Source organism: Chiloscyllium plagiosum, unplaced genomic scaffold (genome assembly GCF_037043375.1).
Source record: "Chiloscyllium plagiosum isolate Xiang-an unplaced genomic scaffold, Cpla_swu_hap1 HiC_scaffold_4, whole genome shotgun sequence".
In the NCBI taxonomy this organism is placed as follows: Eukaryota; Metazoa; Chordata; class Chondrichthyes; order Orectolobiformes; family Hemiscylliidae; genus Chiloscyllium; species Chiloscyllium plagiosum.
Genome location: NW_028270142.1, coordinates 110,130,790 through 110,154,428, shown reverse-complemented (window position 1 = coordinate 110,154,428; position 23,639 = coordinate 110,130,790). Strand labels below are relative to the sequence as shown.

The 23,639-nt window shown below is 39.5% G+C and overlaps 1 protein-coding gene across 5 annotated transcripts in view; it reads left to right on the top strand.

Moving 5' to 3' along the window:
* Positions 1-23,639, top strand: part of nbeal2 (neurobeachin-like 2) — a 239,977-nt gene that overhangs the window by 214,387 nt on the left and 1,951 nt on the right. For 3 of the 5 annotated variants that reach the window (XM_087986596.1, XM_087986593.1, XM_087986594.1), the window contains 9 exons: positions 60-173; positions 3,299-3,379; positions 5,628-5,737; positions 7,156-7,328; positions 10,228-10,322; positions 13,852-13,968; positions 17,276-17,437; positions 20,023-20,171; positions 22,375-22,543. In XM_087986596.1, the coding sequence (XP_087842722.1) occupies positions 60-173; positions 3,299-3,379; positions 5,628-5,737; positions 7,156-7,328; positions 10,228-10,322; positions 13,852-13,968; positions 17,276-17,437; positions 20,023-20,171; positions 22,375-22,543 (1,170 nt within the window). The remainder of the gene's footprint in view (positions 1-59; positions 174-3,298; positions 3,380-5,627; positions 5,738-7,155; positions 7,329-10,227; positions 10,323-13,851; positions 13,969-17,275; positions 17,438-20,022; positions 20,172-22,374; positions 22,544-23,639) is intronic. The other 2 variants (XM_087986597.1, XM_087986595.1) reach the window with 1 other exon arrangement.

Genomic DNA, 23,639 nt, shown 5'->3' with positions numbered 1-23,639 from the left:
TCATCCTTAACAATGTAACATACTAACTCCTCTATGTGTGTGATTTTTCTTTCTTTCAGGAGCCACATCCTCCACGTCTTAGTGCAGAGAATGCTGCCAGGCGCTTAGCACGATTCGATTCCACACCAAATGTCTTTGAGCACTTGGGCCAACTCAAGTCCTTCTTTGTTGAGGTAAATGGTTGACCAGTTTACCTGCCCAATGCAGAGGTCAAGGTATTCTCTCCTTCTCCCCAACCAACCAACCCCACCCCACCCCCAACATCATTGCCACCATCACTACCACAAACCATTTATTTCATCAACTTTACAACATAGAAACAGACCATTCAACCCAACTGGTCAATGCTGCAGCTCATGCCCCATAAGAACCTTCTCCAACCATACTTCAATTAACCCCATCAATGTGTCATTCTATTATTTTTTGATTTATTTATATACATCACTTCCCCCTAGTGATGCTCAATAAATGCTTGCTATGATGCTCGAGCAGATAGGGGCAAAATGATATTTCCTCTTTTGGACGGACCTACTGAGTGACATTTCGCACCATCGATTTGCTATCCATTTCCATTTCTGTGAATAAATAAATGGAATACAAGTTCACATTGTAATCACTCTCCTACAAAAGTATTTTCTTCAAGATCCAGCAGAATTTTAAAACCTGTATTCAATCTTTACTTCCGCTCTAAAGCGAGCAACTTCAGAATCCCTACCGTCTCCAAGTAACTGAAGTCCTTCAATCCTGAATTCTTTGAGGGAAATTTATTCTGCACTTTTCCTTACTCCTCCTCACATATGCTCAATGGTTTAAGACTTTAAGTTTAAAGTTAATAAATGCTGTGAAATGTCATTCATTAGGATTTTCCAATTGAGGAACTGTTCTTGCTTCTACCTTTTGTATTTTGTTTTTCAGCCATAAATAAGGCCAAATTTTCTTCAATGATGTGAAAAGGAAGATTTGTTGTGAAACGCACTATATTAATACATCAGAATATGTCAAACTGTTTCAAAGCCATTGAAGAGCAATTGACATTGAATCATTGTTATAGTGAAATACTACAGCAAGACTCCCACATTCAGCCCTGAAATAATAACCAGAGAATGTGTTTCGGAATGTGATTAAGGGATAAGTTTCATTCAAGTCACTGAGAGAATACTTTTCTATAATAGGTGCCTGAGGATCTTAAATAAATGATCACCTAGGAAGACACATACAGTCTTGTGTGGTTTAAAATCTCTGCCAAAATATGAGAAAATGCAACACCGCTTCAGTACTGCTTGATTTAGAAACTCTTGTGTTTTAGAGAGCTGAAAGATGTTCAGTAATTGGTATTGACCAGTAAACAAACTTATAAAAAAACATTTTGAACAGTGTAACTGTGGGAATTTTACTTATGATCAAAAGAGATCAGGATAGAAGGTGATCATCAAAGAAAAATGACAGTGTCTGGATAATTTATAGTAAATTTGGAAACCTTTTTTTCATGCTGAGGTTAATCAAGATCAGAAACTCATTCCTCCAAAAAAAGCTGTGAATGCTAGACAAATGACTCTTATGAGATTGAGACTGACAGAATCACAGGATTGTTACAGTATAGAAGGAGGCCATTTGTCCCATTTTGCCTTCGCTTGTTACCTACTACCAATTTCTTACCTTTTTCCCATAAATCTGCACACTACTTCTGTCCAAATGACCATCCAATGCTTTCTTGAATGTCTCAATTGAACCTGCCCCCACCCTATTTCCAGGCAGTGCATTCTGTACTCTAACTGCTCCCTGTGTGAAAACATGTTTTCTCATATTACCCTTGCTTCATTTGTACATCATTTTAAATCTCTGCCCTTTTACTCATTTTTTTTCTTTGACAAGCTGAAACAGCTTCTCCCTTTCCACTCTATCCAACCCGTCATGATTTTGAAAACCTCTAACAAATCTCCTCACAGCCGCCTTCTCTCCAAGGAGAACAGTCCCAACTTCATCAATCTATCCTATAACTAAAGTTTCTCATTTCTAGAATCATTCTTAAATCTCTTCTGTACTCTGTCCAGTGTATTTACATCTATCCTATAATGTGATGTCCACACTGTTACACTGTATTCTATCTGAGTATCTTGTACAAGTTAAAAATGAGTTCCTTGCTCTTGCAGTCCACCTCTATCAATAAAGTCAAGAACACTTTGCTTTATTAACTGCTCTTTTCACCTGTCCTACTACCTTCAATGATCTGTGCACGTACATACCTAGATTCCTCTGGTCCTGAGCCCCCTTTAGAATTGTATCCCTATTTTCTTATGTCTTTAAATGTTCTCTCTAGCAAAATGCATCACTTCATACTTCTTTGCATTGAACTTCATTCGCCACCTATCTGCCCACTCCAGCAACTTGTCAAAATCTGCGCAACCCTCCTCACAGATTACTGTTCTTCCAAATTTAATGCCAACTGCAAACTTTGAAATTGTCCCCTGCACACCCAGATACAGATCATTAATATATATCAGGAAAAGCAAGGGCCCCAATACTGACCGTCCTCCTTCAGCCTGAAATAAGCCTTTCCAATCACTCAGCTGATTTTGTATGTATTCCATGCTCCATTTTATACCAGGACCTATAACTTTCCACCAGTCTGTTGTGTGGCACTGTACCAAACTACTTCCAGAAATCCATGTATACCACATCAACAATTTAACCCTCATTGGCCCTTTCTGTTACCTGTTCAAAAAACTCCACCTTCTTTATCAAGGCTGTATTGTTTGTAATTCTCCAGACTTCTGGCACTGCCCCTGGGTCCACAGAAGACTAAAACATTACAGCCAGTGCCCTTGTAATTTCTATCCTCACCTCCTTCAAAATCCTTGTATACATCTCATTCGGTGTCCGTGCCTTGTCAACTTTAATAGATTAAATATGTTTTTATTATGTGTGGCTAACAAAAGGTATGGAGCAAAGGAAATACGTTAAGGTACAAATAGCCATTCGGGAACTGAATGGTCTACTTCTTTTCCTTAATGTTTTGAAAATCATTAATAAATAGGACTTTTGAAGAATTGAAAGAAGCAAGATTTTTATAATCATTCTGCCCAACACATGGGAGATGGCTCAGGTTCTCGGCTCCTGCTCCTGTGTTGTTCTTGAGTTGAGAAAATGTCTTCAGTATGAGGAAGGAGTAGAAATGCTTGATGTAATTTACAAAAGAATCTTCAAGGACAGAACAGGGTCCTTGGTTGTTCATGCCTCTCCAATATGATGTATTATTAGAGAATGTAGAAATTATTTCATAACCCTATCTGTCTTTCAGGGCATCAGCGATGATATTCCACTAGTGCAGGCCTTGGTGCCAACAAACCAAGCCTACTCTTATTTAACTCCATATGTTCTGGTGAGTAGACAATGTCAAAAAACAACAAAATCATCAGTTTCTCTTTTATGGAAAAGTAAGTCCAATCCATGCACAAACAATCACAATGGGGAGGTGATGGCATGGTGATACTATCGCTAGACTATTAATCCAGAAACTCAGCTAATGTTCTGGGGTCCCAGGTTCAAATCCTGCCATGGCAGATGGTGGGAATTTGAATTAAATTTTTTTTAAATCTTGAATTAAGAATCTGCTGCTGACTGTGAAACCATAGACAATTGTTAGAGAAGAAAATTATCTGGGTAGGAACTCTGCCATCCTCTCCTAGTCTGGCCTACATGTCACTCCAGACCCATGGCAATGCGGATGACTCTCAACTGCCCTTTAATATGGCCTAGCAAGCCACCCAGTTTTAGAACAGCTGGGGCAGGCAAAAAATGCTGGCCATCAAGCGATGTACATGTCCCACAAGTAAATAAAAGTGCTTAAAGTAACAGTATGGGCTAAAATATGACTAAAGAAATATATGACTGAAACTTCTGGGGAGTGGAAATCACAGTCAGATTGCCACTTTGCTCATTTTACTTACCTTGTCCAGAAGCTCCTAGCATCAGCCAGAACGTCTGATATTGGCCTTCTGAGAAATGTGACTTGAGAGAAAGTAAGTGTGTAGGTTTAGTAGATGGTGGGAGAAGGTGACAGATGAGTAGCGCAGGACGGTAGGGTGGATTGGTGATGGAGTCTGAGCAGCATTGGGTCTGATTGAGGTGGGCAGTTGGGTCAGAGATTATCAGGCTGGGTAAGGCATCATGTTTGTGAGGGGGGTTCAGGTCAACTTACATCAGGTATTGAGAGGGCAAATCGAGTTTTGGGGGTTTGGTTTTAATGTTACCCAGGACAAAAAAAGGTTTAAAATTTGTTTTTCCCCTTTTTCTTAGATACATATTGAAGTACACCAGTAAGAATGTGCTCTCTGAAGTCTGTGACTCTACCTCAGGGCTGTAAACTTTTATGAAGTTTATAGATGCAGAGTAATTGCCCATCAGAAGTTTAGACTTTCCATGCAAGTTACATACTCTATCATTCGGGGTATCTTGCTCCAACGATGTTCTTCCAATTGGAAGATCTGAGCCAACATACCCAAAACTGCATTCAAACTAATCCCAGGGTTAATGCTTTTCTGAAGAAATAGAATGAGGGAAACAGGATAAATCAAAGTGACCACTAGATTCAGGATTGCCCAAATCTGCACCAATCAGTTCACAGAAATTCTTCCCATCTGATCTTGAAACTTTGTGAGTTTCAATAAGGAAGGAAGAGCTTGTATTTATTATCACGTCTTTCATAACTTATTTTTATGCCAACGCATTTTGCAGCCCATTTTTCACTAACTGAAGCAAATTTGAAATAAAACATGGAATGTTATGCACACGCCCAACTCACCCTCACCCCAAATCATGTCCAGAGGATGGTTGACATGTAATGCAGGTCTCTAGTTTGTATTTTACCAGCCACGCCTCTGACCAATTGGGTTCACCACTCTTAGTGGTGGGAGGTAACCGTGCTATGTAATAAACCTGCTGATCATTCTGTGAGCTGAGTGGTTCCCTCCTCTTTGGACACCCTCTTCCAAATGGAGACATCCCACCTCATCGCCACAACACACAGTCTTAACCACCGCACCCCCCTCACCACCACCAAACGTGTGACCCTGTGCTGACAGGCGTTGATGAATCCTCCAGCTTTCTGACTCCTCCTCTTTAGAGAATGCCTGCAGTCCCACATTGGCCACGTGTAATTGGAGATGGGACTTCCTCTCATGAGTGGCAGAAGTCTGATTCTGAACCAGTTTAATGAGCTGACAGTTATTAAATAGTAATCCTGGGTCGTCTTCCCACTCACTTCATTTGGTGAAAGTGTTGTAGTAGCTTCCCTGCTCAGGCCAGAGGTTTTTAAAAACAAAGAGCAATCATGACTCCATAACATCATCGTGTTCAATCTACATATTTTTTTTTTTTACAAAAAGCACCTCATTGAGTGATCTTGTCAATTACTCAGAAGAACAAGCCAAAATGAAAGGTGGAAGAATCGATGTATAACATTGAAGTAAATCACTTGGCTGATTACAATTATCCACCCACTTGACTAGTGGGCCTTTGGTCTCTGTAATAATGGTCAGCTGTGGTTGTGAAATGGAATATTCAAACTTTATATCTCAGATATTATTATCATCCTTCTGATTGTGAACACACCACTCTGTTTCTCCCAGGTCACAGTGAGTGCGAATGGGTTGATAGGAACTCATGGCTGGCTGCCATATGACAAAAACATTTCCAACTACTTCACCTTCACACGAGATCAAAATGTCTCCAATGCCAAGTAAGTGCAATTTATAAGATTTTGTTTAGTTCCATGATCAAAATAATTTCACCTTGACTCAGAATTTATGTAATCTTTTAAAGACTCTTTCAAAGGATCGTTTGATCGTTTTAAAGTCACTAACTCCATTACTATTCAAACTAAACGTGGAATACTTATACCATGATGTCTAAGGTTACTATCTTCTTTGAAAAACTCTCACATTACTGGATCACTTTCCCCTATAACAAAAGCTGAAAATGTGTTGCTGGAAAAGCACAGCAGGTCAGGCAGCATCCAGGGAACAGGAGAATCGACGTTTCGGGCATAAGCCCTTCTTCAGGAAATTGCCCTTAACGTCAATTCTCCTGTTCCCTGGATGCTGCCTGACCTGCTGCGCTTTTCCAGCAACACATTTTCAGCTCTGATCTCCAGCATCTGCAGACCTCACTTTCTCCTTATAACAAAAGGAGAGTTATTGTCTCCTTTAAAACACTGATACCAAGACTACTGTCCCCTTTACCACATATTGTCCCTTAGTTACTATCTCCTTTAACAACTGTCCCTTTAGAGTTGCTGTCCCCTTTAATACATTGGCCACTAGAGTTGCTATCCCTTTTGAAACATTGACACTTAGAATAACCGACACTTTTACTACACTGTTGCTTAGAGTTAGTGACCCGTTAATAAACTAACCCTGAGAGTTACTGTCCCCTTTAACACGTTGATTTACCAGGATGTTGCCTAGTCTGGAGGGAAGTTCTTATGAGGAAAGGCTGAGAGACTTGAACCTGTTCTCATTGGCAAGAAGAAGGCTAAGAGGGGATTTGATAGAGACATACAAGATGAGCAGGGGATTAGATAGGGTAGACAGCACAAATATTTTTCCTAGGATGGTGACGTCAGCTTGTACGAGGGGGCATAACTACAAATTGAGGGGTGATAGATTTAAGACAGATATCAGAGGCAGGTTCTTTACGCAGAGAGTGGCAAGGACGTGGAATGCCCTACCTGCTAATGTAGGTAACTCAGCCACACCTAGGGAGATTTAAACAATCCTTAGATAAGTACATGGATGATTTTGGGATAGTATAGGGAGACGAGCTGAGAATAGCTCACAGGTCGGCGCAACATCGAGAGCCAAAGGGCCTGTTCTGCGCTGTATTGTTATATGTACTATTGTCCCCTAGAGTCACTGACCTCGAGCGTTAGTCCCATTTATTACGCTATCCTTTTGACATACTGCCCCTTAGAGTTGCTGTCCCTTTTTTCTGCACCATCTCATAGAGTGTTGTCCCCTTTAATACATGCTGTGCTTGAAAATTGACATCATCTTGAAAATTATTATGGAAGGTCTCCAGACTTCACAATTCCAGAACATTAAAGATCATTAAATAATTTACCATATTTTACTCATTCTGTTATGACTATTTCTTCAGGTCTCAGCGCTTCTTGTCAGGCCCATTTGCTCCTGGAGTCAATTTATCACCAAAGATCCTGGTCATTTCCCCTGACGGTAAACTTCTCTTCAGTGGCGGCCACTGGGATAACAGTCTCCGGGTTACATCTCTGAGCAAGGGCAAAGTGACGGGACACATCATAAGGCACATAGGTCAGTAATATCCAGTTTTCATCATTGTAATAACTTTTACTGTGTTAGGACATGGGGTAACACACACAGAAAAGATTTACCCCATGTGGTAATCTGTGAAAATTTGAGAGGCCGAGAACTATCCCAAAGCCTCTATTTAAAGTAAGAATTAAAACTTTTTTTTAGCCTAACCATGAATATTAACTAAAAACTATTTACAACTCATTTATTTAAACCTATCTATTACCTTCCCCTCTCCAATACTGGTCTGATAAAACCCACGATTAAGATTTACCGAAAAATTCAAATTTTAAAACCAGCCAGCTGTTGAATCTTCTCTTTGTATCTTCCTCTGTAGATTTGCTCTCCAGGTAGATGGTGTTGTATTTTTCTGTGCAGACTCCTTCACTCAGAGAATTCTTACTAGCAGCCAACATCTGTTGGTCTTTTGGCAGTTCTCTTTCAACTGTTCAATTTTTTTCCTGTTTTATATCCCAGAGCATCTGATGATTTCATTGGTTTTAATATTGTCAAAATACTAAGTTCAAACTTGATTGGAGTTTGGTATCTTGGAGCATAATTTAAACTGGCCGAATTTGAATTTGTTTTTGCCTCATAACAACATGGGTACTGCTAGCTGTTCTAACAAATTTTGCATTTTAAATTTTCCAGTACTGTGTTCTTCTCTAAGTCCTTGCTAGCTTTTCAACTCTCCTCATGGGTGTAACGGTTGCTCCGTGGTTGGCATGCTGCCTCATAGAGCCAGGGACCCGGGTTCAATTCCAGCCTTGGGTGACTGTGTGGAGTTTGCACATTCTCTCCGTGTCTGTGTGGGTTTCCTCCCACAATCCAAAGATGTGTAGGTCAGGTGAATTGGCCATGCTAAATTGCTCATAGTGTAGGTTATTAGTTGGGGTAAATATAGGGTAGGGGAATGGTCTGGGTGGGTTACTCTTCAGAGGGTCAATGTGGACTTGTTGGGCCGAAGGGCCTCTTTCCACACTGTAGGATTCTAATTCTAAAGATGCAGTACTCCTTACACCTTCATAACAACTGTGCCCATCGAAACTAACAGAAAATGGAAATGGTCACCCAGAACCATACTTTCCCAAGTTTGGGTACGTAAAGAGTATTGTGCCATCTGTATGGTACAGTAAAGATTAGTGATGGAGTGTCGGTTGTTCTACTTTTCTGCTTTGATACTTGACTCAGCAGATTCTGTTTTGTTTATCATTTCATGGGATTAGGCATTACGGCTTGGTTGTACATTGCCTATTTGATTGCACTTGAGAAGGTGATGCTGAGTGCCCTTTAAACCTCTAGAGACACATACAAAAAGAAGGGTATTCCAAGATTTTGATTTAGTGACAATAAAGAAACAGAATTGCATTTCCACCTCAGAATGGTGTGTGACTTGAAAAGGAACTTCCAGATGACGGTATTTCCTTTCATTTGCTGCCCTTATTCTTCGAAGTTGTCAAGATTGCGTGTACTGGAATCGTTGGTAAAGGGAAAAGGCAGGAAAGTGGAGAATCTGAAATTTTCCAAATGGTCTAATTAGTGCCTTGTTTAGTTCTATATTTTCACCAGTCTTTTGGTGAAGAGGTTTCCTCTGAATTTCCCATTAATTTCTCTGTGACTATGTTGTATCAGCGGCATCCAGTTATGCTCTTCCCTGGAAGTGGCAGCATGTATTAAGTCATCCCTCAGAATGTCTTTTTTCAAGAGAAATGTGACCCAGCCTATCAATCCTGACCTGATATGGATATTTAAACATTTTTGGTCTTTGTAAATCTTCTGTGTACCCTCTGCACTATCTCTGTGTTGTCTTTATAATATGGCAATCAGAGCTGCATCAAGTGTTCCAAATGTGGTCTAACCAAAGTTGAATACAGGTTTATCATAAATTCCTTTCTTTTCATTGCTCTTACCAACCCTCTGTCAGCAAAGTTGAGTGTTTGGATTGTTTTTTTTATGGCCTTGGTAAAATGGGAACAAGAGTAGGCAATTTAACCTGTTGTGCCTGACCCACCATTCAATATGTTTGTGGCCAATTGAACACTTCCATATCTTTAACCACCTTACAATTTTAGTGATTGATCTTCAAGATCCCTTTTTTTTTGCTCCACTCTAAACTTCCAAGTTCAAGGTAATAAGTCACTTTCCTATTCTTCTTACAAAAATATAATACAGGTAGACGAACCTTTATCCGAAATCCAAAAAGCTCCGAAATCCGAAGGTTTCTTTGAAGTTTTTCTCATTAACAAGGTTTTTTGACGTGCAAACAGTTAGCCCAACTCCACACCCACTTGATGCATGTCACTCAAATGCGATGTGGGGGAGGCGTGGCCTAGCACTCACGGGCCTCAATTCTGTCTCAGGGCCTGTTTTACTCAGTGAGTCTGCTGTTCGGTAAGATTATTTTAAAATTTCACCATCAAGCTGTCACTTAATCTGAAATCCAAAAAATTCTGAATTCAGAAAACCAGCTGGTCCCGAGCATTTCAGATAAAGGCTTGTGCACCTGTACTTTACATTTATCGGTAATAAATTTGGCAATTATTTGTCCATTCTGAAAACTTGTAATATCTTCCAGTAATTTATTACATTCCTCACGTGTATCTCCATTCTTCGACTTGTCCTCTGACTCCACATTCTCTGACCTTATTCATTAGTCTATAATGGGGCACTAATAGAAGGCCATTTGAAAATCCAGTAAAATTACATCTACTTCATACTTTTATTTACTCTGTTACTTGAAAATATTCAACATGGTTGGTTAAGCAAAATTTTCAGTTTTGGAATCCTGGGTGACTATTTGTTCATACATTTTTCTTTTCTAAATGTTCTTTCTTCCTTGAGTAATGATTCCAATATGTTTTCTACCATCACTGTTAATCATTACTTTTATTCCCCCTAGATATTGTGACATGCCTGGCCTTGGATCATTGCGGTACCTATCTCATCTCTGGATCAAGAGACACTACATGCATAGTGTGGCAGGTCATCCAACAAGTAAGATGCCCTTAGGGGTGCACCACAAGTGAGAAGAATGAATTTGTGGAAGTGTGTTGAATGGGATGACCATACAGTGATAGGATAGGACTACGGTTGGCTCTCAGTATCCCAGTTCATTTCCCCATCTCATCTTGGGCATGTCACAGGAGTGACCAGTGGGAATTTCTCTAATTTAAGATCTTTTACATAAGTCAAAAATGTATTGAGGTCCAGCAAATTCAGATCCTTTTCTAATTCATTAGCGAAAGCATTAATCTAGAGCATGCTTTTTCTACTGTTTATTGTGTATTTAGTCTTTTGTTGTAACATCTCTAGTTTGAAACCGTATTTTTAGGTATGCCTGTTGCTCTTCTGCATGTTTTTCCACACCTCATTGAATCTGGAATTTTGGATGGTAGAATAAGGCATGTACTGGGGCTTGATCATTCTGCAGTGGATGGTTCTCAGAACTACAAGGATGCCCAGTTTTTTGCATTATGATGATACAGTGAAACATGATGGATGGAATCCTTCATGAGAAGATAGGTCTTTGTTTTCACAGTCCAGAACTGAGCAATGTTCACTCCTAACAGTATCCTTATGGGCAGAATAATCTGTAGCAGCTAGATTATTGAGATCAAGTAGCTTATTCTCAAATGTGCTTACTTGTCATAGTCTGTGTGTCATGGAGTTGTACATCACGGAACCAGACCCTTTGGTCCATCTCGTCCACACTGATCAGATATCCTTAAATAATCTCATCCCATTTGCCAGCAATTAGCTCATATCTCGCTCAACCCTTCCTATTCACGTACCCACCTCTACCATCTCCTCTGGCAACACACTATATTCTCTGCATGAAAATGTTGTCCCTAACATCTTTTACATCTTTCCCCTCTCACCTTAAACCTATGCTCTCTAGTTTGGACTGGGGAAAAAGACCTTGGCTATTCACCCTGTCCATACCCCTTATGATTTTCTAAACTTCTATAAGGTCACCCCTCAGCCTCTGACGCTCCAGGGGAAAACAGTTCCAGCCTATTCAACAATCCACATCCTTGAAAATCTTTTCTGAACCCTTTCAAGTTTAATAATACTTCTCCTTTTGCAGGGAAACCAGAATTGAACATAGAATTCCAAAAGTGGCCTTACCAATGTCATGTACAGCTGCAACATGATGTCTCAACTCCTCGACTTAATGCACTGACCAATGAAGGCAAGCATGCCAAACATCACCTTGACCACCCTATCTACTTGCCACTCCACTTCCAAGGAACTATGCAACTGCATCTTTGTTTGGCAACATTCCCAAGGCCCTACCATTGACTTTATAAGTCCTCAACAATATCTTTGAGGACTTGTCACGTTCAGTCAGTAGTGATGCCAGCTACTGAGCCACTCTTGGTAATGGACATCAAAGTCTCCTCCCAATCATACATTCAGTACCCTTGATACTCTCAGTGCTTCTAAGTGCTGTTTGATGATGATCAGGACACAATTTTTTTTCAAACACTTGCACGTTTCAGGAGTGCCAAACCACTTTCTGGTTTCTTTGGGCTCCTTTTATTCATTGGTGCAGTCACATGGTAATGTTTCCTTGTAGGTAATGTAATGTATTTGTGTTGCCATGTGGAATAATTGGACTTGAGCAGTTGCAGATTTAGAAGAATTAATCAGTGGTCAGCATTCCAACATCCTTAAAGCCATTTAAGGAAAGCCTGGATGCCACACTTTTTAAACTGTCTTAAGTCAACAGACGTAAGTTAGCAAAAAAGTCTCCCTGTTCCAGAATATTGTAACATTTCAGGATAGGTTGAGTAAAACAAATTATCTACTGTTGTAATGTTGGACTTAAAATTAATATCTCCAAACTAGATTGTTATGAGTGAATCATTAAGGGTTAATTGGACATGACAATGAGCAATTAGAAAGTGGAAGACTACATGGAAAGCAGGCCTGGTTTAAAAACAGTCTGTTTTGGCTTGGAAGTAACTGCATGGCTTTGTCTGGGTGGAAGACAGAATATTGTGTGGTTAATGAGGAACCAACAGGAGATGTTTTTCAACTTGTTTCTGCATAAAATAATGTGTGGAAAAGTGCTGAAAGTACTGTAAATAGTGATACAGCATGTTACATGAGATTCAAATTAGGATTAATATTGGGATCTTTGCCCCATTCATTGGGCATCCACCACTGGGCTGGGATTTGCGAGACCTGGCTCATGGAATCTGAGGTAGAGCTCCAAGTGCTGTCATTACCAAGTCCCTAATGAACCAGGAAGGCAGTGTGAGACTCACTTGTTTAACATTTATCTCAGTAATTTAACCGAATTAATTAACTATATGTTAGACCATAAGACACAGGAGTGGAATTAAGGCTGTTTGGCCCATTGAGTCCACTCTGCCTTTCAATTATGGCTGATGGACGTTTCAATGCCACTTAATCGCACTCTCCCCAGATCCCTTAATTCCTTGCGAGATTAAGAATTTATCAATCTCTGCCTTGAAGACATTTAACGTCCCGGCCTCGACTGCACTACATGGCAATGAATTCCACAGGCCCACCACTCTCCAGCTGAAGAAATGTCTCCTCATTTCCGTTCCATTTTAAATTGATCCTCTCTAGTTCTAAGGCTGTGCCCACGGGTCCTAGTATCCCCGACTGACAGAAACAAATTCCCAACGTCCACCCTTTCTAAGCCATGCATTATCTTGTAAGTTTCTGTTCGATCTCCTCTCAACCTTCTAAACTCAAATGAGTCCCAGGATCCTCAGCCACACTTTGTATGTTAGGCCTACCATTCCAGGCATCATCCATATGAATCTCCACTGGACACATTCCAGTGCTAGTATGTCCTTCCTGGACACAGTATTCTAAATGGGGCCTAACCAGAGCTTTATAAAGTCTCAGTAACACATTGCTGCTTTTACATTCCAACCCTCTTGAGATAAATGACAACATTACATTTGCTTTCTTAACCACGGACTCAACCCGCAAGTCAACCTTTATAGAATCTTGGACTAGCACTCTTAGATCCCTTTGTACTTTGGCTTTATGAATTTTCTCACTGTTTAGAAAATAGTCCATGCCTACATTCTTTTGAAGTGTGTTTGTCGTCTTGTAAACATTTTAATCAGCCCTTAAAGAACCCAATAGGTACTTTCAGCCTAACAATACAATAGTAAGGCCTGAGGTGCAAATATTTCTGGATGATATGTTGCTTAAGGGATGTTGATCAAGACACAGCCTTACCTCAAAGTTATGTCAAAGGATTTTTATATAACCTGAGATGGGAAGCAAGGTATCGGTTTGACGTCTCATCTGAAAGACTGCAGTATATATCATGCTGGACTGGACTGTCAGGTTGTTTTATCCTTAAGTATCATACATGTGACTAGAACCCTTTATTTTCTGAATCCGAATGAGAGTACAGCTGTTGAGCCATGGGTAACGTAAATCGTCTAGTGGGTTGAAATAGTTTAAGAAATGAATTATTGTTTGTTCATGAAATGCGCCAGTTCATTCATCTTTTGTGTTTTTTTTTCAGGGTGGATTTGCTTGTGGTTTGGCTCAGAAGCCAGTGCAGGTCCTCTACGGACATGATGACACAGTCACGTGTGTGGCCATCAGTACTGAGCTTGACATGGCAGTATCGGGGTCTAAGGTGAATCTTCCACAGTGTGGCTGATTGGGAGTAGGGGAGGATTATTAATTGGGTTGCTGTAATGTAGTATTTCCGATGTTAAGCTGAGCAGGATCAGTCTGCTGCCATCACCTACAGGCTGAGACCATGAACGAGGTTTGTGTTGGTTGAAGGCAGGAAAATTGAAGCTTGTGAAAACAGTAATAGCAGTGATAGCAACCTTGAAATAGAGATGAAAGCAGAAGAATGATTGCAGGAAAACATGTTTAGCATGTTCATGTAATTTCTAACTGGTTGATTAAGGAAAGTATCCTTGGGGCACTATGACTATGGGAATATATGATTGCACAATGAGATGAGTTCATTGGATAAGAGTGCGGATAAAAGTCACCCAATTGAACAAATCCATATGGTAGAGAAAATCCAAAACCAAATAGAGAAGGACAACGTTAAAAATCACACACACCAGGCTATAGTCTAACAGGTTTATTTAGAAGCACTAGCCTTAGGAGCGCTGCTCCTTCTTCAGGTGGTTGAGGCAGTGTCATACAAGTAACCTCACTGAACTGGCATCCCAGATTAATATTCATAGATCATAGAACGTTACAGCACAATACATGCCCTTCGGCCCTCGATGTTGTGCCGACCTGTGAAATTAATCTGATGCCCATCTAACCTGCACCGTTCCATTATTAACTATATGTACATCCATTGCCCATTTAAATGCTCTTAATGTCAGCGAGTCTACTACTGTTGCAGACAGGCCATTCCACGTCCCTACTACGAGTAAAGAAACAACCCCTGATATCTGTCCTAAATCTCTCACCCCTCAGTTTAAAGCTGTGTTCCCTCGTGCAAACCATCACCATCTGAGGAAAAAGGCTCTCACTGTCCACCCTATCTAACCCTCTGATTATCTTATACGTCTCGATTAGGTCACCTCTCAACCTTCTCTCCAATGAAAAAAGCCTCCGTTCCCTCAGCCTTTCCTTCCATACCAGGCAACATACTAGTAAATCTCTTCTGAATCCTTTGCAAAACTTCTACGTCCTTCCTATAATGTGGTGACCAGAACTATACGCAATACTCCAGGTGTGGCCTTACCAATGTCTTGTACAGCTGAAGCATGACCTCGTGGCTCTGAAACTTAATCCCCCTACCAATAAACACCAACACACCATATGCCTTCTTAACAAGCCAATCAACCTGGGTGGCAACTTTCAGGGATTTATGCACCTGGACACTGAGATCTCTGTTCATCTACACTGCCAAGAATTTTACCATGAGCCCAGTACTCTGCATTCCTGCTACCACTACCGAAGTGAACTTCCTAACACTTTTCCGCATTAAACTCCATTTGTCACTTCTCATCCCAGCTCTGTATCTTTTCTATGTCCCTCTGTAACCGACGACATCCTTCAGCGCTATCCACAACTCTGCCTTAGTGTCATCCGCAAATTTACTAACCCATCCTTCAACGCCTACATCCAAATCATTTATAAAATGACACACACAACAGTGGCCCCAAAACAGATCCTTGTAGCACACTACTGGTAACTGAGCTCCAGGATGAACATTTCCCATCAACCATCACCCTCTGCCAATTTCTGTTCCAAACCTTTAAATCACATTCAATCCCGAAACTCTATTTTGTGCAATAGCCTACCATGTGGAACCTCATCTAATGTTTTATTGAAGTCCATATACACCATATCAACCGCTTTACCTTCATCCACCTTGTTTGTCACCTTCTCGAAGAACTCAATAAGGTTAGTTATGCACGACCTACCCTTCACAAAACATCAAATTATTCCTTTCCAGATGATTATAAATCCTCTCTCTTATAACCTTTTCCAACACTTTACCCACAACCTATGTAAGGCTCACCGGTCTATAATTACCAGGGTTGTCCCGAGACTCCTCCTTAAACAAGGGAACAATATTTCCTATCCTCCAGTCTTCTGGCACTACTCCTGTTGACAGTGATAACATAAAGATCAAAACCAAAGGCTCTGCAATCTCCTCCCTAGCTTCCCAGAGAATAGAGGATAAATCCCATCCGGCGCAGAGGTCTTATCTATTTTCAGATTTTCCAAAATTGCTAAAGCTTCCTCTTTGTTAACTGCAATCCCATCTAATCTAGTAACTTCCATCCCCATATTCCAAAAGGGCACCAACATTACCCTTTTCAAATGTGAATACTGACAAAATTCAGGGGACATGGATTTGAATTTCACCAAAGCAAATGGTAAAATTAGAATTTATTTAAAAATAAATTTGGAATTAGAAGAATTGTCAACTGTCATAAAAGCCCACCTGGTTCACAAATATCCTTCAGGAAAGGAAATATGCCATCCTTGCCTGGTCTTGTGACTTTGAGCCCACAGCAATGTGGTTGGCTCTGAAATGGCCATGCGTGCTATTGAGTTCAAGGCCAATTAGAGATGGACAATAAATGATGCCATATCCTGTTAACAAGTTTTTTAAAGAAAGGAGAATAGAGAAGTTTGAGACAGAAGTTCAAAAGCAGTAAGATAATTGGCATGCTTATCCATCCAGGGCTAATACAGTAAGTATAAAGGCCATGTTAGACTGAGCTTCTTGTTGTAGTTTACAAGTAGTTTAATTGATTTGTTCTGACTTCAATCTAATTAAAGTAGTTTCACAACAGAACTGCTTTGCCATTCCATTCCTGTTATTGCTAAGGGGCTCAGTGCCATCACGGTTTCAGTGTAGGGGAACCCGAAACACAGTTTGCACAACAAGCTCCTACAAACAATAATGTGACAATAGCGAACAAATCTGCTTTTATAATGTCGATTTAAGGGATAAATATAGATACCGGAGGAAAATTGCCCCCTATTCTTTAAGCTGGTGCCAAGAAATCTTTTATATTGATCATGTCGTAGATCAGTGCTCTGTTGAACACTTCATCCAAAAGGTGATACCTCCAGTGGTGCAGCACTCTCTGGCTTATGTTCAAAACTCTATTCTGACATTGATGGAGAGCGATTTGTACCCAAAACCTTCTGACTTAAGAGGCACTCGTACTCCCAACTAAGCTATGATTGATATAACAGATTCGCCACTTGAGACTAGAAATTGCCATATTCGGTTTAGGATATGTCTTAGCTGTGACAGCAGCATTGGTGCTGCATCTTCCTTTTCTCATTGTTCTGGTATTGGTTTGATGGTGGCCTGCATTGAACAATTCAATGGACTGAATAGCCTCTTGTTACATTTTCTACATTTCAACAAACGTCAAGTATCCTGAGGTAAATAATTACCAAATAATTTTACAATTCTTAAACCTTTTCCCCTTTTACAGGATGGCACAGTCATTGTACATACAATTCGACGAGGTCAATTCATGCGGACCCTGCGACCCCCCTGTGAAAGCACGCTGCCCATGACTATTGATGACCTTGTCATTGGATGTGAGGGTCAGATTGTCATTCACAGCAGTATAGAAAGCAGGGCATCATCAAAGGTAACAACACAATTCAAAATGGCAGAGGGGAGTTGGAAAAAAGGTTTTTCAGAGGATTCAGAACACACTGTCTTAGAAAAGTGGCAGAGGCAGAAACTCTGCACTTTTTAGAATTACTTGGAAATGCACCTGGTGTGCAGAACCCTGCAAAATTGGATTATATTGGATAATTCATTTTGTCTTTGCATAATACAATGTATTGAATAACCTTTTGTCTTAACCTTGTCTTGTTCCTTGATGAGTCAAAAAATCAATGAGTGACAAGTACATTATGGCAATAGTCAGGGTCGAAACATTTTAGATTCGTTAGCCACAGATACCTAAGTAGGCGTTGTGTTCTTAAATAGTTTATTAAGAAGAAATGTTTTAGATGTAATAAGCTAAAGAGACAGGGAGGTTCATTGATACCAGAGGATGAATGAATGGTTGGGACAGATGGTGTTACTCTCACAATAGTCTGTGAAAGTATTCTGCTCTCCAGCTGAAGCGTTAGAGGGCTTCAGGCTGGGTCATTCAGAATATTTGAGACTGAGCTGTACAAATATTTAATCTGTAAGGGATTCATGGGTTATGGGGAAAAGGCAGGAGAGTGGATTTAAGGATTATCAAATCAGCCATAGATGCCTGAGCAGATTCAATGGGGAGAAGGACCTACTTCTGATTTTATGCTTAATAGTCTTGTGCAGATGGGGATTGTCACTTGACAAGAATTTGTTAAATTATTTTCTATCTAAGAGCTAACAACATCTAACCAACAAATATGGAATAGGTATTCATGATGTTAGAATCTATCCATCATATAGGTCGAGGTCACATTTTAGTTTACTTCATGCTGAGGACTATATGCTCACTTTTCCAAACACTTGCATAGATGAAGGTGCAGAGGATGCATGAAAACTATCTGATGCCTGTTCAGGAATGTCTATGGACTAGGGTCTTGTCACCCCAATCTTTGTGACCGTTATCCCCACTTTGTCCTGGTCCCTGATGGCTAATAATTGTCAATGTATTTTCAAAGACAGAAAAATCAACGCTGTGTTAATTCTGTAAGAGTTCCATACTATCCTAAAAAGTAAGATTTACCAGTGTCCTTAATTCTTCCAGAATATAACATAAGCTTGGACCATGACACCTCAGTAATAGCTGTATTAGATGAATGAAACCAACAGCTTCACAGCATTTCAGAAAATGTGCAACATCTAATGACCAACTCTCGTTTTCAACCTCCAACACTCTTCCATATCATGGTTTTCTCGGCCATATTTTATTCTGTTGCTCTGCATTGTAGCTGGGAAATATAAATGAGACTGGAGGTACTAAATCAAAATCTCTCAGGCCACTTTGCACTGGAGCATGTTGCTGAACTTTACACTTTGACAGTCAACCGTCTAAAAATTAAAACCTCTCCCAGTTTGCCCAATTCAACTTGTGCACTGAAAATTCTTAGAAATTGCAATGAACATTTGCATGAAGAGTAAATGAATGATTAACTCAATATGATGCTGTTTTTGATTTGAGGGATAAGTAGGTGAACCTGGACACAAGAACTCCCTTGATATTCAAATATGGGATTATGTGACATGAAATTTTATGTCTATCTGAACATTCCAAATGGGGGGAGAACAGTACTGCCTGAACACTGAATTGCTAATGCTTGATCTCAAGGGGCACCATTTGTCATACCCTTGCAATTTGAATGCATATCCATTGTCTGTACGCTCCATCATTTGCTTAATACTTTTCTACCTAAGTCTATAAGTCGCCTCCAATTCCATGTGTTATTGGTTTTGACTTTAGAACGTCCAAATAAAATAACATCCATCAATAGTTCATTGCCATTTAATATTATTGATATTTTTAAACAAATTGTTCAAACATGGTTGAGGCAGATGGGACATAAGCCTGAATCTTGTGCCTAAAGGTGGTGACAATATCACTGTTCCATAAGAGCCCTAGCACATTTGTTATATCCTTGGAAAATTCAACATATTTGTTTGATGTGACTTACCTATTACAAACCAAAGCTCTCTCTGACCAATTCCAATTTGTCCATATGCCATCCCTAGTAACAGGTTACAGTAACTTTCCCACAACTGGTTGGAAATTTATAGACCTATTATTATAACTTCTCAATTTTTCTTTCAATAATGGAAAGTTATTGACAGTTTTCAAATCCAAGGGGATAGTTCTTAAATTGGAAGGACATTGAAAGATCATTAATCAACCATTAACAATTCTTTTTTATTTCTAAAGTGGACACTGTTGGGTTCTGATAGGTTATCTAGTCTTATTCATTAGTTACCATATTATAAACATAATTATTGAACTAATGGGTTCATCCCTGTGATTTTTTTTTTCTCTTGGTACCTCTGGTCCCTTGCCATTATCTTTGTGTGGAGGATGTGTGACAGGTTGTCCATACAGTGGTTTGAGCCAGTGTAACAGAAACTGGCAGGTTTGGCATTAGAGGAACAGATAACATTCCAGATCAATAACATTTCATCCAAATTTCAATTAACTTAGCTAAAGGGATATCTAAGAAATCTTTGATATTAATATCCCCATCTTTTATTGTTTAAATCTAGGATAAAATGCTCTTGCATCTATATTCTGTGAATGGCAAGCACCTGGCCTCTGTGTCCATGGATGAGCGAGTGTCCGCAATGTGTATCGTTGAAGAGTTTGTGTTACTGGGTACCGAGCAGTGCTCACTGCAGATACGGGACCTACGGAGGTAAAGTGCTTTGTTATACTCATATTGTTATATTTGACACAAAGGATAGGTACACTATTATTGAAATTTGAGGGAGATTGATTGTCTTCACCACCATAAACTAAAATAAATGTATATATTTGAAACAAACACATTTGCTTTGAGTGGTTCAGTGCATAAATGGGTGATTTTGAGCCACACAGGATGAAGTTGGCCCTAGATTCGGTATTGAATCAGTGCTAAAGCTGGGTAATGCTAATCAAATAGTGTGGAGTGAATTTAGTTATATATAACCCATGTTGTCTTTGCCCTGGAAGTGTTTGATTGAACAGTGTAAATGGAGCTTTACTCTGTATTTATAATCTTTTAATAAATCTAACTCAATGTTTTTGCTCCATTATCAATCTGATGAGTATCCTGAATATTTTTGTCACAAAAGCATTGCGTTACTGATTCTGTTGCAGAGGACTCTGTCTTTTATATAGATCTTAAGGATTTGGTACCAGATTTTCTTGGCTCTGCTTTTGGTAATTGTGCAGAGCAGATGGATAAGTAAATCTGTCAGCAGCACCAACGCAATGGTAAAATCTTGCTGTACAAAAAAATCAGGGCAGAGGGTAGGAATAGATGGGCATTTCACAGACTGTGCATGAGTTAAAAGTGGTGACCCACCCCCACCCCACCAGGATCAGTATTAGGACCATTGCTTTTTCTGATCCATATAAATAATTTGGAGATTGATGTTAAGGGCAAATCTCTAAATATACAGATAATACTAAGCTAAGGAGAATAGTGAATTGTGAGGACAACTGACAAGTTGGCCAAATGGACAAACACCTGGCAGATAGATTTCAGTGCAGACAAATGTGAGGTAATGCATTTTGGTAGAAGAAATATGGAGAGACAATACAGACTCTTTGTTAGAACAGAGGGACCTTGGGTTCAAGTGCATAATTCTCTAATGATAGCCACGTGAATTGAATCAATTGTTAAGAAGGCATATAGGATCCTTGAGTTTTTAAATAGGCTTAGAGTATAATAGCAAGGAAATGATGCTACAACTTTATAAATCATTGCCCAAAACACATTGGAATATTACGTTCAGTTTTGGGCACTAAATGTAAAAAAGGATGTTAAAGTCCTGAAGAAAGTTCAAAGGATTTACTTGAATGATACCAGGAATGAGGAATTTTACATACAAACAACGATTGGAGAAATTGGGTTCATTCTCCTTGGAGTACAGAAGGTTAAGAGGTGAACCTTACTGAGGTGTTCAAAATTATGAACAATTTTGACAGGGTAAAGAAGGATATTCTGTTTCCACTAGTTGGTATGTCAGTAACTAGGGATCACAATTTCAAGATTGTCAGCAAGAGAGCTATGAGTGAGATGAGGAGACATGTTTTTGCTCAGAGAGTTGTTAGTATTTGGAATGTGCTGCCTAGCAGAGGGGTGGAGTGGATTTCCGAGCACATTACAAAATAGAGCTAGATATATATTTGAAAATGATTCATTTAGAGGGCTCAAAAGATAGGGTTGGAGAATGGTACTAGCTGGGTAGCTTTCTCAGCAGTGGGACAGACGCATTAGGTTGAATAGTTTCCTTCTGTACTGTAAAATTCCATGAATAATGCATTGGCCTTGAGACATCCATGGCAAAGATTTACCAGAATAAAAACAAGATTTAAAGAGTTACTATATGAGAACAAGTTGCATTAATGTGGCTGTATTCCCTTTTTAAAAGTTCATGGGTAATATAATCAAAGTGCAAGGAGGATTGACACACAAACTTTTCTGTTGGTGGGGGAATCAGAAGAGAGTGGTATGGGCGTGGAATGCCCTACCTGCTAAGGTAGTCAACTCAGCCACATTAGGGAGATTTAAACAATCCTTACATGGATGATTTTGGGATTGTGTAGGGGGGCGAGCTGAGAATAGTTCACAGGTCAGCGCAACATGAAAGGCCGAAGGGCCTGTTCTGCGCTGTATTGTTCAATGTTCTAATATTTGTAACTATACGATGTAGGAAATCAAGAATCATGTTTTGTCACAGACCAACGGAAATTGATCATTTTTGCCCTCAAAAAGCTTGCAGATGCTAAGTCAATTTAACTTCTTTAAATTGAGTTTGATAGACTATTGTTAATTGTTGTTAGACTAATAGTAATGATGTCAGAAGTTTTTTTTAATGTCTGTCATGCTATTTCATTGTGTTTTTTTTCAGTTTGAAGAGTGCAATGGAGCAAATGGTCATGAAGGTTCCCATTCACTGTGTTTCTGTTACCAAAGATAACAGCCATATTCTAGTCGGTTTAAATGATGGAAAACTAATTGTGGTGGTATCGGGTAAACCCTCTGAGGTAAAACACAGTGAGGAAGGCACAAGAAATTTGGTAGGATAACAGTAATTACACATCATTTATATAACACTTCAATGAATTAAATCATTTGATGATGCTTCATTGAAGTGTAAAGAAAAATATTAAGCCAAATAACATACAAAGGAATGTAAGTTCAAAGAGAGGTCAAAACATCTCAGCTCAGAGACTTGAGTACATAATTTTAACTAATTTGGGGTGCATCACTAAAGGAACCCTGCAGTATCAGTGATGCCATTCCATCAGTTGGAATATTAGTATGTTGTAGAAATTTTGAAGAGCAGTCATTCATTCCAAATAATGTTTATTCAACCACCAACACTACCAAACCAGACTGAGCGGCAACTCACCAAATTTTCTGTATTCCTGTGTCCAAACTGGCCACTCACTGTACTTGGCTATTAAAAAAAAAAGTATGTTTGCACCTCAAGAAATACTTTAGGATGACCTATGGAAATGATATGTAAATCAAAGCTGCTCCTTCTCTGTTGAGTAATTACAAGTGACTGATTTATTTGGTCAAACATTTTCCATTTATGTCATTGGATTCTGAGTTTAAATGGAACTCAGAACCAGGACAGTACAAAAAATTTGCCCAGCAAAGTCTGCATTGGCTATCTCAAAAAGCATTATAGATGGCCCTACTCTTCCATAGTATCTCCATGTCCCTGAAAACTTCATTTCCATCAATACTTAATTGGCACTGTCCCAGTGTCACATTCCACTTTACACACCAGCCATGCCTTCTCGAGTAATACATGTGCTGGTGCTGCTCTCTCCCCTGAAAGACTGTGCATGCCTGGTCACTTGAAATTTTTGTAACTTAGATCAAAAATTTATTTTGTATCAAAGAATAAAGGAAATGAGAGAATAAGCAGAAGTGCTGCAACCAAATTTGCACAAAATTAGGTGGAAAAGTACACCTAATTTTAGAGATACGGAGAGATACTGATAGGTTATGTTAGTAGACAAAAAGTTGGCAGATAGAGTATAATGTGGGAAAATGTTCATATCTGAGGGGAGAATAACTGTATCATTTAAATGGGGTAAAACTGCGGTAGGTCAGAACACAAACGTACTTGGGTCAACTTGTGCATGAAACACAGAAAGC